The sequence below is a fragment of the Akebia trifoliata genome, chromosome 14, assembly GCF_017979445.1.
Source record: "Akebia trifoliata isolate Shusen 1 chromosome 14, ASM1797944v1, whole genome shotgun sequence".
Taxonomy (NCBI): Eukaryota; Viridiplantae; Streptophyta; class Magnoliopsida; order Ranunculales; family Lardizabalaceae; genus Akebia; species Akebia trifoliata.
In genome coordinates, this window is record NC_141388.1 from 3,719,638 (window position 1) to 3,733,786 (window position 14,149).

General features: G+C 33.1%; 1 protein-coding gene and 1 non-coding gene across 2 annotated transcripts; both read right to left on the reverse strand.

Moving 5' to 3' along the window:
* Positions 1-999: 999 nt before the first annotated feature.
* Positions 1,000-1,070, reverse strand: TRNAK-UUU (transfer RNA lysine (anticodon UUU)). The gene has a single exon. It is a non-coding gene; the product is annotated as a tRNA-Lys (tRNA).
* Positions 1,071-1,786: 716 nt separating this feature from the next.
* On the reverse strand, positions 1,787-3,574 carry LOC147385586 (16 kDa phloem protein 1-like). Its single transcript, XM_086423762.1, has 5 exons — positions 3,126-3,574; positions 2,960-3,019; positions 2,689-2,833; positions 2,200-2,338; positions 1,787-1,952 (listed from the first exon to the last, which is right to left on the reverse strand). Exons 1-5 carry the CDS (start codon positions 3,190-3,192, stop codon positions 1,866-1,868), a joined length of 498 nt encoding a protein of 165 aa, XP_086279888.1. The 5' UTR covers positions 3,193-3,574; the 3' UTR covers positions 1,787-1,865.
* Between the last annotated feature and the right edge of the window lie 10,575 nt (positions 3,575-14,149).

Below are 14,149 nucleotides of genomic sequence, written 5' to 3' on the forward strand. Positions count from 1 at the left end.
TAAATAAATTTAAAGAGAGAAGAAAAATAATAAGATTAACAAAAAAATAATTATTATTTTTTTATTAATAATCGTAATTTTCAAGAAAATAAACTATTTAAAATTTAAATATAATCATTGTATGAAAATATAGAATTACACTTAAAACAAAGCTTTAATAACAAAACAATTATTTATCTAATGAAAATTATCATACGTTAATTTTTGATACATCGACAAACAAAAACATACATATTGAAATATGAATTATGAGTGCGAAAGAAACTAAGATAAGAAATATTTTTAAATCATAATCATATTAAGTTCAGGTTCAAGCAAATTAGGTTGGCCGATACCTTATGTCGACACTCAACCCAAGTTGAGTCGAGCATTTTTTTTTATTACCCGAACCCAAGCTAACTATGCCCAAACCTAACCTAAAGTTGAGTTCAACCCAGTGGGTTCAGGTTTTGCCTGCCCAAGTTGCAACCCTACCCAATACAATAGAAAGTAACATTTCTTTCCTCTTTAGCCACTACAAGCTCTATTTGTTAGAGAGAGAGAGAGAGAGAGAGAGAGAGAGAGGTGTTATTTTTTACTTATTACGCTACTTTGGCTCAAATTATTATTTAGACAGTATAACACTCGTTCAAACAATTTCAATAATTGTTTACAATTATGATTAGACTAATACAAAATCTTAAATTCAAAAAAAAAAAAAAAAAAATCTAGGAGAGAGAGAGAGAGCTTATGTTGGCGCCCCATGTTTTATTTATTCTCAAATCTAAAGCATTTACTTATTTTTAACTGGAGTGTAATAAGAAAACGTTGGGGTGTCAAATAGCAACTCTTTTATTTTAAGAGTCATTCTCAAATCTCAATCAGTTACTCATTTTTAATTGGAATGTAATAAAAAACGATTGGGGTGTAATGGCAACACTTTTATTTTAAGACTCAAAAAGTCGTGATTGGGTTAATTAGGTCTGACTATTTGTAAAACCTATTTTGGCAAGTAATCGACGCCGTCTGTGGGGATCGAACCCACGACCACGTGGTTAAAAGCCACGCGCTCTACCACTGAGCTAGACGGCTTTACTTGCAAAACGGTCTTTAAATGTAATAAAAATTAAATAATTGTTAGATAGAGTATAAGACAACTCCGAGGTCGTGGGTTAAATCCGGCTTACCCGCCCAAAAAAATTTATATTAAGAGAGTGCTATTGGCACCCCAATTTCTTAAATTATTTATCACACCCCAATTAAAGATTAAAATATACTATTTAAACATTTAAAGGTTTGTTTTAAATTATTATCTTAATATTATAACACTCATTCAAACAATTCCAACAGTTGTTTATGATTATGGTTAGGCTCATATAAAATCTTGAACTCAAAAAATAAAAATCTAACAATCAAAAAATTAAAAAATGAGAGAGTTTTCATTGGCACCCCAACTTTTACTTATTTTCTTAATTTTTAATTGAAGTACAAGAAGGAAAGGCTGGGGTGCCAATAGAATCTCTTAAAATTTAAATATAAAAAAAACTGAATATCCTAAGCATCCAACCTATTGACCTAGTTTTGGATCTCACCACCACGAGGAATACACTTATATGAATGACTAGAATTATCACATAGGGATTATTTTATTTCCTACTATCTACATTTTTATTTATTTATCTTGTTGAAATCTATACTATAAATCACTCTAAAATTTAAAAAAATAATAATAATAAATAAATAAAGATTCATTTAAAAAATTAACAAATGAGAGTAACATTGCCCAAAATTCGAGGAGAACAAAAAAAAAAATGAAGTATGTTTCACATATACAGAACCGAAGAAATACAATCTTCACGTACACATGAAATTAAATTAAAGAATCTTCAACGCTTGCAGCTTTCTTTCCATCCTCCAAAATCTTCAACCCCTTTATCTTCAATCCCTTTATCTTCACTCTCTTTGTCTTCTACCTGTTGATCCCAAACAAAAGCCAAGATTAGGTTTACCATTGTATTACTAATTAAGGTGCATATATAGTAACTGAAGTCCATATCAATAAGGGTTTGTGTTGATTTTCATTGAGGAACACTTGCATTATACCTAAGAGACACAATAGGAAACTAATGTGTGTGTGTGTGTGTGTGTGTGTGTGTGTGTCATATATACAACAGTGCTGCCTCGTTCTTTCACCATTGATTAAGTTTCTCTGAATCATACCTGATCTCGAGTAAAGGTGACGCCAACTCGAATCTCTCCATGGTAGTTCTTGTTAGTAAGGACTACTCTATATTTCCTAGGTGATAATTTTGCATTTCCATCCTCCACGCCTAATGAAAGAACATCCTTAACATAGATCCTGCATTTCAATCTCCACGTTAAAACCATGGATAGATCGATGATGGTGACTAAGGTAAAACAATGTTCCTTAAATTTGTTATTAAAAAGATATCATTTCTACAGATTGGACGCTACCCATTCATTAATTGATCAAAGTGGTTGGGCCCAAAGTTTCCATGGAATCCACACACAAATCAGATGTGATCTAGACTCACATAAATAATTTGATACAATTAATTAACCATATAAACTTCAATGACTATATTTGTGAATGGTCAAAAAGTCATGGTCAATGTCAAAGAAAAGGTCTACCAATCCAACAGCAAGGATAGATCTCTCTCAAGTCTCAACTGATGAAAATTAACTTACGCTGATTCGCCAATTAATCGGTCATAATAAGAGAAGGAGTCATTATCCATGATTCTGAATAAGATTTTGTGTTGGTTTTTAGAGCCCTCTTCATATTCTGTCCTGAAACTCAATTTGTCGCTCCATACTGGATTCTTCCCTTTTCCTGCATTAATTTCAAATTATTAGTTATTAAGACTAAAACAATGAACTTATATATATTATCTTTCGATCTCTAAGAATTCGGGAAATCCTGATTTAGGCTTTCATGTGTATCGACAAATCAACTAACCTTTGCAGCTCTTTTGCACATGATCCCCGTAGCGAATCAAAACGTAAGGATTCATCTTACCTGCCAAATATATACTGATCTTATTAATGACGAAAAAGAAGAAGAAGAATAGAGAGATAGAGAAAGAAAAAAATATAATTTTTCTTCAGAAGTTAAGAGAAATTACAAAAGAGTTTTGTGTCTCTCAATTTTTTTGCATCAACTAGCTGCACCTCCAATACTCCACAGGCCATCTCTCTCTCTCTCTCTCTCTCTCTCCTCTCTCTCTCTCTCTCTCTCTCTAATTAAGAAGAAATGCAAAGGTGTTGAAAAACTTATTGATCCAATGAGTATATGGGAAGATGTCTATGAATTATGGTTTTAAATGAAGACTTGAAGAAATGATATGGAGTTGTTCTTATTTTATTGTAGAGTCAAGTGGGTCTTCCAATTTATATGTTCAAATTGCAAAAGCCGTGTACGCTAAAAGGAAAAGGTCGTAATACCCTAATAATTCACAAATTGAAATATGTTAATTAATTCAACAACTGGGTTTTCTTGTCTCTTTGTTTAATTTCATCTTCCCCTTTGACTGAGTCAACTCATTGACTTAATATATAATGGAGAGCTTTCTCCGAAGAGTGGTAGACGCCTATATGTGAAAAATATCCACCTCATCTACTTGATAAGTCAGCAGCCACGAAATCTTTTATTGTTAAAAAAAAATAGAAACTTGGTGAAGAAGCTAAAAAAATAGAAATTTGGTGAAGAAGCTAACATCTTCTCCTCTTCTCTCTTTGCTAAGAGAAGAAGCTTGGTGAAGAAGCTAAAAAAATAGAAACTCGAATTAATCGTTGCTACGGTTTAGTGAAGAATATGGTTCATTTTCGCAATAAATACTTCAAACATCAATAGAGCTTTCGAGATTCAAAGAGAGGACAAGACAAGAGAGAGAGAGAGTGGAACTTTCATTGTTCAACGTCATTAATGGAGTTTTCAATGGTAAAATCCAAAAGGCCAAAAAAAAAGACAAACAAATACCTGATGAACCATAAATCCTTGAGTATTGAGCTTGTTAACTTCAATCTAAAAAACAAGGAGAGAAAAGGAGAAGATAGGAGATGACTTTAATTAAGAAACAAGGAAAGAAGATGTTAGCTTCTTCACCAAGTTTCTTTCTTTTTTTTTTTTTGGGAGGGGGGGTGGGGGGAATTATTTAAAAAAATCAAATAATAATAATAATAATAATAATAATAATTCGTAAAAAAAATCAAATTTAAAAAAAATTATAAATACGAATCTTTTCAACCCTTTAAAGACCTAAAATGTATAGGAGGAGAAAGAAATTTTCGAACCTTATCTCTTTCTTCATTTTCTCTCTCCTATTTTCCCTCTCTCGATTTCATTCTTCTCTCTCTCCTACTTTCATCTATTTTCTCTTATATATTGAGATCTTGATCATAATCAATATCATAATCATAATTGTGATGAAGATCGTGATTGTGATCCGCATCGTAGGTCAATCATGATCACGTAGATTAAGATCGTGATCCGTATCATAGGACAATTATGATCACGTTGACTAAGATCAAGATCAACATCTCACGATCATGATCGTGTTATTATAATTAATCAGCAAATAAATCGAAAAGAGAGAAATATGATAGAAATCTTGATCACGATCACTATCTTGATCTTAATCAATGTGATCATGATTGTCCTATGATGCGGATCACAATCACGATCATGATTATGATTATAATCTTGATCATGATTATGATCACGTTGATAAAGATCAAGATCAATATATTATAGAAAATAGGTGAAAGTATGAGAGAAAAAACGAAAAAAGAGACAGAAAGAATAATGAAACCGAGAGACAGAGAGAGAGAGAGAAAAAAAAAAAGTGAAAGTAGGAGAGAGAAAATGAAGAAAGAGAGAGAAAATAGGAGAGAGAAATTTTTGATCATTTAAAGGCCAAAATTTCACTCTCTTCCTATACATTTTCGACCCTTAAAGAGCCGAAAAAGTTTTGTACTTGTAATTTTTTTAAATCTGATTTTTTTTATGAATTATTTATTTTTTGGATTTTTTTAATAATTTTTCCTTTTTATTTTTTATTTTTAATAATAAAAGATGAATTGACTGCTGACTCATTAAGTGGATGATGTTGATATTAAGCCACGTAAGAATTGTGAGAATCACAATAGAACTATTGTGTCACCCCAGCTTTACTCTAATTTTTCGGAAGAGTCCTTATAAGAATTAAAAGTGGTAAATGGGATGGATTTAATTAGAAGGTCAACGTGTTCTAGAATGAGTCTTGAATTCTCGATAAACATTTAGCCCAAACCAAACCCATGGAGTGGTTGTTAAGTTGCTGACGTGTATCTTGTAGGATATACGTAACATGGATGATTTTATAATTGTTCGCTTACCAAACACATGGATGATAGTTAATATAAATTTAATTAATGCTTTTCTTATTCGATTTTAATTTTTTAATGTTGATGGCTCCCAGCTAACAAGATTGACCATATTGCATTGCACCATGTGAAGGGCAGTTCTGTCTTATGGAGTCTATTCTATTTTAATTTAAGCCCACATGCTTGATATATTGAGGATATATTTTAAAGCTTCAATTTTTTTAATTTTATTTTTATACTTCTTTTGAATATTCCAATTCAGTAGTTAGGAATAAAAATTGGAAGCACTGAGATTGAATACAACAAGTAGTAGTGAAATTGATCCAGTCTGATATATACAACTTGGCAATTTTATTACTAGATGGTAGATGTGACTCCCAAAGACTAGACTAAAAAAAACTAATTGAATGAGAAAATGCCGGGGAGTGTTCAAGGGCCAAAAACTGTGTCAAATTTAATATATATTAAATTTAGGTTCAAATTTGATAGTTTGATTGTAATTTATAGACCACTCAATGGATCCAATCAGACCCCAAATTCATTCCCATGTGGAAACAATCGGATGGAATACAATAAGTGGTGGTGAAATTGATCCAATCTGATGTGTAAAACTTGGGAATTTTATTATTAGATATGACTCCCAATGACTAGACTGAAAAACAAATTTTAATGAGAAAATATATTAAATTTACGTGCAAATTTATCAATGTGATATTTTTTTTTTTTATAAGTAAAAAAAAAAGTTAAAACAAATTTCACCGCTTCTGCATAAATTGGCCTTCTCCGCCATTGAATTTAGGGTTTTGCAGAAACGGTAGTAAATCAATGTGATATTTATTGATATAGAGCTGTCAATGGGACCAATTAGACCCCAAATTCATTCCATTCCAAATTTGAAAACTTGATTCGTCTTCCTTTAAATATTCAATTTGATAATTGTAGATGCAAAAACTTGTACTACTTTGAGATCTGCGACGATGCATCGCGGTCTCCTCTCCTCGTTTTTCTGAGTGTGCTTGTAACAATGCCACTCCGACGTCTAAATCAGATATTTAATACAAAGATAGTGTAAAATTTAGAGATGGGAGAACTCATACATTTTAGTATTTCTATTCATCTATTTATAAAGAAGAAATCCTAGGATCCCTTTTTTATCATATTATCGATTTTACCCTTATCCAATTTAAAAGGAGATTTTGTAACGTATCTAATCAATATCCCGTCCTCATACATTCATTTCTCGTTGAGACTTTTACTCACCAAGATTTTAACCTTTTTTTATTTGATCATTGTTTTTTACGGATTTAGATTGATTGAATGGTTTTACCATGCTTCCTTGACCCAATATTTTCTCGACCAACCGAGACCTGAATCCATGATTGATTTGTGACCGAACTGTTGAGCTTACCCTCGTATCTCCATGCCAAACTCGAATCCCTAGGTGTCATGTGTCGCCCCTTGGTACCTAGGGAGAAATATCCTCCACAATAATCTATTCGATCACCCATGTCTCTGATTTTCATAAAATTGAGAAAATATGCAAAATTATATTTATATTTTATTTAAATATATGAAGTCTATTAATATTTTGTATATCAAATTAGGTTTAATTTGACCTAGATCCAATCCAACTGTTATCAGCATTGACGCTTAATATTGATGAGATCCAACCAAAACCCAATCTTAAAGAGTTCAATCCAATTCTCATCAAATCAATTTTGGATCCAGATCATTTTCTTCTTGGACACGACCACGATGCAATACTGATCCATTGACAGGCCCACTAATTGATGGCATGGGAACCCATACCTGTGCTTTGGACTGATTTTTTGAACTGGGGAGATATTATCGATGAGCTTCACGGGTTATAGTTTGAAATAAATAATTACGAAAGTGAAATTGATTATATCAAGGATTGTCCAAAAATTAGTTGTAACATTTCGTAAAGGTTTTTATTCACGATATCTATAAATAAGAGATAAAAACTATAACTAAAGGGCATTTAAAGAATCATAGAAGACTTAATTAGAGTACTAAGCTTTTCCTTCAAATTTTATATATTTGTTTTTGACTTGAGCGTAAAAAATATTAACAGGAAAACAGGTTGAACAAATATAACTACTCATTCTAAATTTTATCATTTTATGCCAAGATGGAATTAATTAGCTAAAAATAATTTTTGAAATTCTTAAACATGATTCAAAATAGTATCTTACAGTAATTTTTTCATTTTTATTTTTATAAATGTGTATAAGACTCTCGGCTAATATTATGTATAGATAAGATACCTTGTCTAACTGCCGTGTAAATTGTAACATTGTTATAATAATAATTAATGGGAATAGTTTGGGCCGTAATGCCAATTTATGAATTAAGGCCGGCCACTATGTTACAAAGAGCAAACTTATCATAACTGACTGAATTTACTACTTGAATTTGAGCTTTATAGTTTATAGTTTGGAGGATTAATTTATTGATGAAAGTGCATATAATGGAACAAACCACTATTTTCCAAAGGATAATGATCAATATGGGAATTTTGGATACAAACATGAAAAATACAGTTTTATTACTCCTTATGAAAGATGAATATAAATAAGAATTTGTTTATGGGATATATGGGTGCTACTAGGTATGAAAGGAGGTGTGGATACATCTTTGGCTAACATCGGATCTAAAGTGTGTAGTCTACTAAGCTAGTAGAGTATTAATTGACGTAAGGTATTCTAATCTTTCATTTAAATTAAATCAATGGTTGTTCAAATGACATTACAATTGAAAGAAAATATGATCATATTGGCAAAGAACATGAGAAGGACAAAGAAGAAAAAATTATGAAACTAGTGGAAGCATTTAGATTCTTAGAGAATAACTTCCATCGAGTACAAAATGGTGGCCTCTGTTTATGGTGGTAAGTAGAATCTCTGGTCCTATGGACTCTCTCTCTCTCTCTTTTTGCTTTTCCCCCCCGCACTTAATGACCCTTTATTTATAGGACTCGTGTTTGCCTGTCTAATTGAAAACAATTATTGTTCCAAAATGGTTTTAAAACTCGTTTTGATGTCCCGTCTCGTCCATGAATGAGACCGAGTCATCTCAATCAAGTTTTCTGATACATTTGAGTAATCTCGTTCAACAATGAGAAAAATGAAATGTGATTTTAAATCTTGTCCAATACGTTTGATTTGTCTATCCGTTTCGTTGGTGGACAATACCGTGATGTATCGAACAAGTCATCTCGGTCTCGAACAAGATTTAAAACTATGGTTGTCAACCCATCTATAGTGCAAATGGCAATTATGCCCTCATTTTCTAGTATTAATTGCAAAACTTTCATGGAGTATGAAGAAATGTAATTATGGTGGTCTAAATTTTTGTAGGTTGCCTTCTTCAACGAGCTTTGTTCCATATCTACATGTATAAGCATTGTACAGGAAGGTTCCCATGAAGGTTTTCTCCTCTATGTGACTTCACATCCTTGAACCTCAATTAACAATGATAGAATGAATATGTACCATATTGTAATATTATATCATATTATATTCTTATTTCATCACATGTATTGTTATTATTATTATTATAGAAAATTCAACCTTGGAGGGGAAGAGATTGTCTATAGTACACCTGTATTAATCTTAGCATCTCTCTATCATTCATTTAGCACCAGAAAAGTCACTATTATAATATTGTTGGTAGGCAAAGAATATCAGACTAAATTGGTCCACATTCAACTCTTTTTTCTATAAATCCAACCAAACCATAACGGAGACAAGTCAACATTTGCATTTGATCTTAAATTTGTCAACAAGCTATATATTTAGGACATTTAGAAAAATAAATGTTTTGAAAGCATTTTATACTTTTTATTTTACAATGTTTCGATAATGTTTATCCCACCCATCCCCTAAGCAGGGGTGGAGTCAAGAGTGGCAAACTGTAATTAAGGTTGAAGACTTGAAGATGACTAGTTTTGAGAAGGAAAATTCAAGGGTTTTTGGTTAGAGAAAGGGTATTTAGGTCATTTGTTGTTACTCTATGAGAGAAGACCTAAATCAAAGGGTTAATGTCATCAGTTTAAATAGGGTTGCTCAAAGATTCACCAAAAACCCCTAATTAATGCCTCTTTGATCTTGGTCCTCTCTAATAGATTAAAGCAAATGACCTTAATACTCTTCTTTAATTTGAAATAATAATATAAAAAAAACCTTGGATTTCCCTTCTCAAAACCAATCATTGTCAATCTCTCGAATAGAATCTCTTAGCTTAGTCCTCAACCTTAAGATTAATCTACTTTAACCTCCAACCCTACTTAAAAAATAAGATAGTACTTTTGAAGTGAAAAATGATGGGATTTTTTATAAATAAAAAATCTAGGATTTTCTAAAAGAGATAAAGACAAGGTTAAAAACGATGGATTAAAGAGATTAAATAGGTTTAAATTAATTTATTGTATAGGTTGAGGATCTTGAAGATGATTTTTTAGGAAGAAAAATTAAGAATTTTTATTACAAATTGAAAATGAGAGTATTTAAATCATCTTTTTTTTTTTTTTTTTTGGTTAGTTTAGAAAAGAAGACATATCATAAGTGAAAAAACATAGGTGTATCTCAAATATTTACCACAATATAAGGGGTGTATTAAGGGATGGGGCAACAACGTTAAATGGGATATGTCATCAATATGAAAACGTGGGAGTATCTCAAATATCCACCAAAATATAGAAGGATTCTAAATCACTAAAATAGTTAAGGGGGAAAGGCATGAGGGGGCATGCCATTCGTTTGAAAACACGAAGTTATCTCAAATGCGCCAAAATGTAGAGAGGATTGCTAATCAATTAAAACTATGGAACACCACTCGACTAATTGATATGGAAAATGCAGGAGTGACATTAAAATTCACATCGTTTCACACATTGTTGATGCGGATGTGTGTACAGAACCATAGACGCCTTTCACTGAGATACGTGTAAAAAGAATCTATGATTATGTGGAAACCTCCATGTCAGCAATGTCAGAAATAATGTGAATTTTAATGTCACTCCACCACGACTCTAGATACATGGAGTCAAGTTGAAAGATATATTGGCTGGATGATTTTTCAACTTGACTCAACATGTTAGCATCATCGAGTTTTGGGGTTGAGCCACCTCAAAAATCAATCAAGTTGACTCAATCAGGTTTCTAGTCGAGTTGACGTACAGATCGTTTTGGAGTCGACTAGCAAGTTTTAAAACTATGCTACAACCGACTCTCTTCATTTTTTTCCTTGGTGCAATCAAACAGTACTGGAACAGTGGAACTCATTTTTCTGTGACCTGTTTGTCAAGGAAGTCATATTCCCTGCAAAATCATACAGACCTTAAGATTTATTTGCCTTCATTAAAGTATTAGAAAATTATCGGGTTCTTAGAAAATTCAAATAAACACCCCTTACATTCATTCACATAATGCATCCATTAGATGGAAAATCAATTCATTCAGACATGTTTTAATGCATACATATATATTAACTATTCCATATGTTCATGCATGCAAACACACACAATATATGATGCTGTTGACAATGTCAAGTTACTATTTTATTTATATATATCCTCTGTGCATTCATGCAAGCAAATACACATACCTTTCTCATATGTCACATTCTGAGGCCATCCAACATATAACGTCGAGCTTCGTTAGGGGAGCGAAGTAGGTCTAGCATGAAAGATAAGAGCCAATCAAGTTAGCCAAGGTGACTGCCTATGAACCATTTAAGGTTTCTAGACATGTTAGGCACATTTTTCCTTTTGAGACCCTTGGGAGGATATAGGCAAGTCATCCTTGGCTACCAAACAAGACTCTTATCTTCATGTAAGACCTCTCTTCCTTCTCAACACATGTTGCCATTGTGATGCCTATGCTAAGTTCGCGAGCCTCTATTTATAGGGAAAGTAGGATGCGGAGATTAGATTCGAATTAGCACATTAATGGTTCCCCGCATCAATTTACTCAACCATACCTTTTCTTTGATCACTCTTCACTGACTTTCAATCTTCAGTAGGTGCCCACAAGGAATATATTCCTGTGATACGCAGGGACCATCATATGTACCAAAGTCTTCTGCCTCTTGAAATTTCGTAAAGGGTTGATGATGAAAAAGAATTTTTTATGGAGAAAAAAGTAAAGAGTCATGAGAGCTACTCTCTGTTATTGTCCACATAAAACATTGGTCAGGCAACTTGCATTGAATCAGTTCATGTGACCTCTTAATGCTATCAAAAGCTATTGGAAAACGATTCATTTCATTATGTGTACCATCTTTCTCCTCTATCTTCATGTCTGTCCTCCTGACTCCCCTCCCCACAAAACACTCACACACACACACACACAATACTGAGCAAGGAAAAAGTTTTAGCCTTGCTTAAAGGGAAGAAAGAATTTTGACTAAAGTAAGGTGTAAAGAAAGACGGATAAACCCAAATGAGATCGGATCGAGTCACCTCTCCAACCCCTTCTTTCCTCCACTTTATGGACTCATTATTCCAAGGGAACATCAGTCATATCGCATTTCGACCCAAATAAAGTCAATGCCTTCTATCACTAACAAAGTTTTGTTCTCTACAAATAATGTTGAACTCTTGTTTCACACACTAGATCCAAGTTGGTTAGCTGACCTCAAACAGTTGGGATAAGGATTTTATGATGGTGATGACTAGTGTCAACTTAGCATCCAACTCCTTTGCTTGGTGTCTACTTGTTGTTGTGGTGGTGGTGGTGGTGGTGGTAGTGGTGGTGGTGGTGGGGTATGTGTTTGTGTAGGTGTGTACATATGCCTCTGTGAAGGTTGCAATTTGATTGAAGAAAAACCTTTTAACTTGGATTGATCACTACATGATTGAATTGGTTGAAGAGATTAAACTTAGGAATTATTATAAATTGATCATTAAATATAGTTCAATTCATGATAGGTCCCGGGATCAAATGGGTATATTCACTTAATAGGGGGGAGTTGGCCTACTTAGAAAGTGCTATATTTCAAAAAATTGCTTGGGCTTCCTAGTGCCAAATACATTTTTGTATAATCTAAAAGAAACAATCACAATGAGGGATTTCAAATTAACACATCTAAACTAAGAGAAGAATCCTAACAATCACGTCAATTATGAAGAATCCTAAGTAACAATTTATTTCAGTGAAATCAATCACAGATTGTCTGAGCAGTTAAAGTTCAATCGAAATCCCAACACATAGGTCCCATATGGATACAGATCTAAATAGATCTATCTGTATATGACTACAATGGTATCAAAACAGAAACTGCATCCCATTTTTTCAAAGGGCAATACTGTACCCACTGTGGATGGTGACTTGTATTTCAAATCTGGTTTCCTAGGCCAAGAACAAATCATATCTTTAAGCTCATCATATTACTTGACATGAGAAATGGCACTATCAATACGGGTGCGCAGTATCGACCAATCACTCAATTTTGAAAGCGAGACAGGAAAGCCGTTCAATATATGGTCCTCTGACAAAGCCTATCGATCCATTGCATCCTCTTCGTACGATTTTAATTTTGTGGTTTAGAAGACACACAACATCCTACATGTGAAATGTGAGTTGTTCAATGACAATTTACTAATAGGACTGACATCACATGGATTCATTTCTTTGAATTGCAGACGTTCAAACAAGAGAGGATGATATGTGATGAGGTACCCATCAAGTCCATTTTTGAATATGAACCCGCTGCACCTTCACAAAGGCTCTAGAGGATTCAAGGAAAAATGAATTCTCTTAAAAAAAATAAGTTGCTTGGAAAATTGAATTCTTGCACCTAGGAAAGTATTGAAAGAGATTTGGTTTTGTTGTGACGAAGCAGAACAAGAGTAAATATATTTAAAAAAAAAAACTGAATATACAAGATTTATGTGATTTGACAAATTGCCTACATCCACAGAAGAATAGGAGAAAAAAATTCACTATCAACTATAAAGACTACAAACCCTCTATCCACACCCGGGAAGGAATTTCACAAGAAAAAAACGTTAAGAAAATCCTACTCGAAAATACAACATATATACCCAAGCCCACTCCGCATTGGGAAAGGTCCCTTTTGATACTGCCTTACCTCTTGAAATCCAAGCCCAATAAAAAAACTAGACATCTCACAACGGGTTTTTAAGTTTTGAGGGCAGGGTAGTCGTGAGCATTAGGTGGGAAGACCATCTTTCCTAGGTTGTGGGATTGGAAAATGTTTTACCTCTCTTAAGTAGAAAATAATTTTGGATAAGAAATTGAATTCTATTGAAAAAATGTTAAACTGTAAATAAGAAAGAAAATCACATTTTTTTTGGGGGGGGGGGGGGGGGAACCCATTTTCTTAGTACAATCATAGATGCTTATTTATCTTTGTAAAATCACATGCCATTGATTTGTCTTAATGTGATAAGAAAATATTAACAATCGTGATAATATAACCGCCCCTACGCTCTCATCACAGAACCGTATATCAGTTACCTTGGGATACACAAGAAAAATATTTTTGATTATCTGTATCCCGAGACAACTGATCTATAGTTCTGTGATGAGAGAGTAAGGGGCGTGTCAGAAAATCGTTACACAAATATTAATTTAAGAACTTTGGAGATATTTTGTAGTTCAGAGATGTAAAGGATTATCAATGGGCAGGACCCATCTCAAGGCACTTACAGATTGAGTATGGGTTCTTCAAATGGGCCTGTCGTGATTTGGAACCGTTCAAATAAAGCAATAGTCATGACTCATGACTCCTACCAAAA

What these genes read in the sequence shown, in the direction of transcription:
- LOC147385586 (XM_086423762.1), bottom strand. Translation starts at nt 3,192, where the DNA reads ATGGCCTGTGGAGTATTGGAGGTGCAGCTAGTTGATGCAAAAAAATTG. An exon ending in GAGAGACACAAAACTCTTTT is followed by an intron (nt 3,020 to 3,125) that starts GTAATTTCTCTT and finishes TATATTTGGCAG; the next exon opens with GTAAGATGAATCCTTACGTT. An exon ending in TCACCTTTACTCGAGATCAG is followed by an intron (nt 1,953 to 2,199) that starts GTATGATTCAGA and finishes TGGGATCAACAG; the next exon opens with GTAGAAGACAAAGAGAGTGA.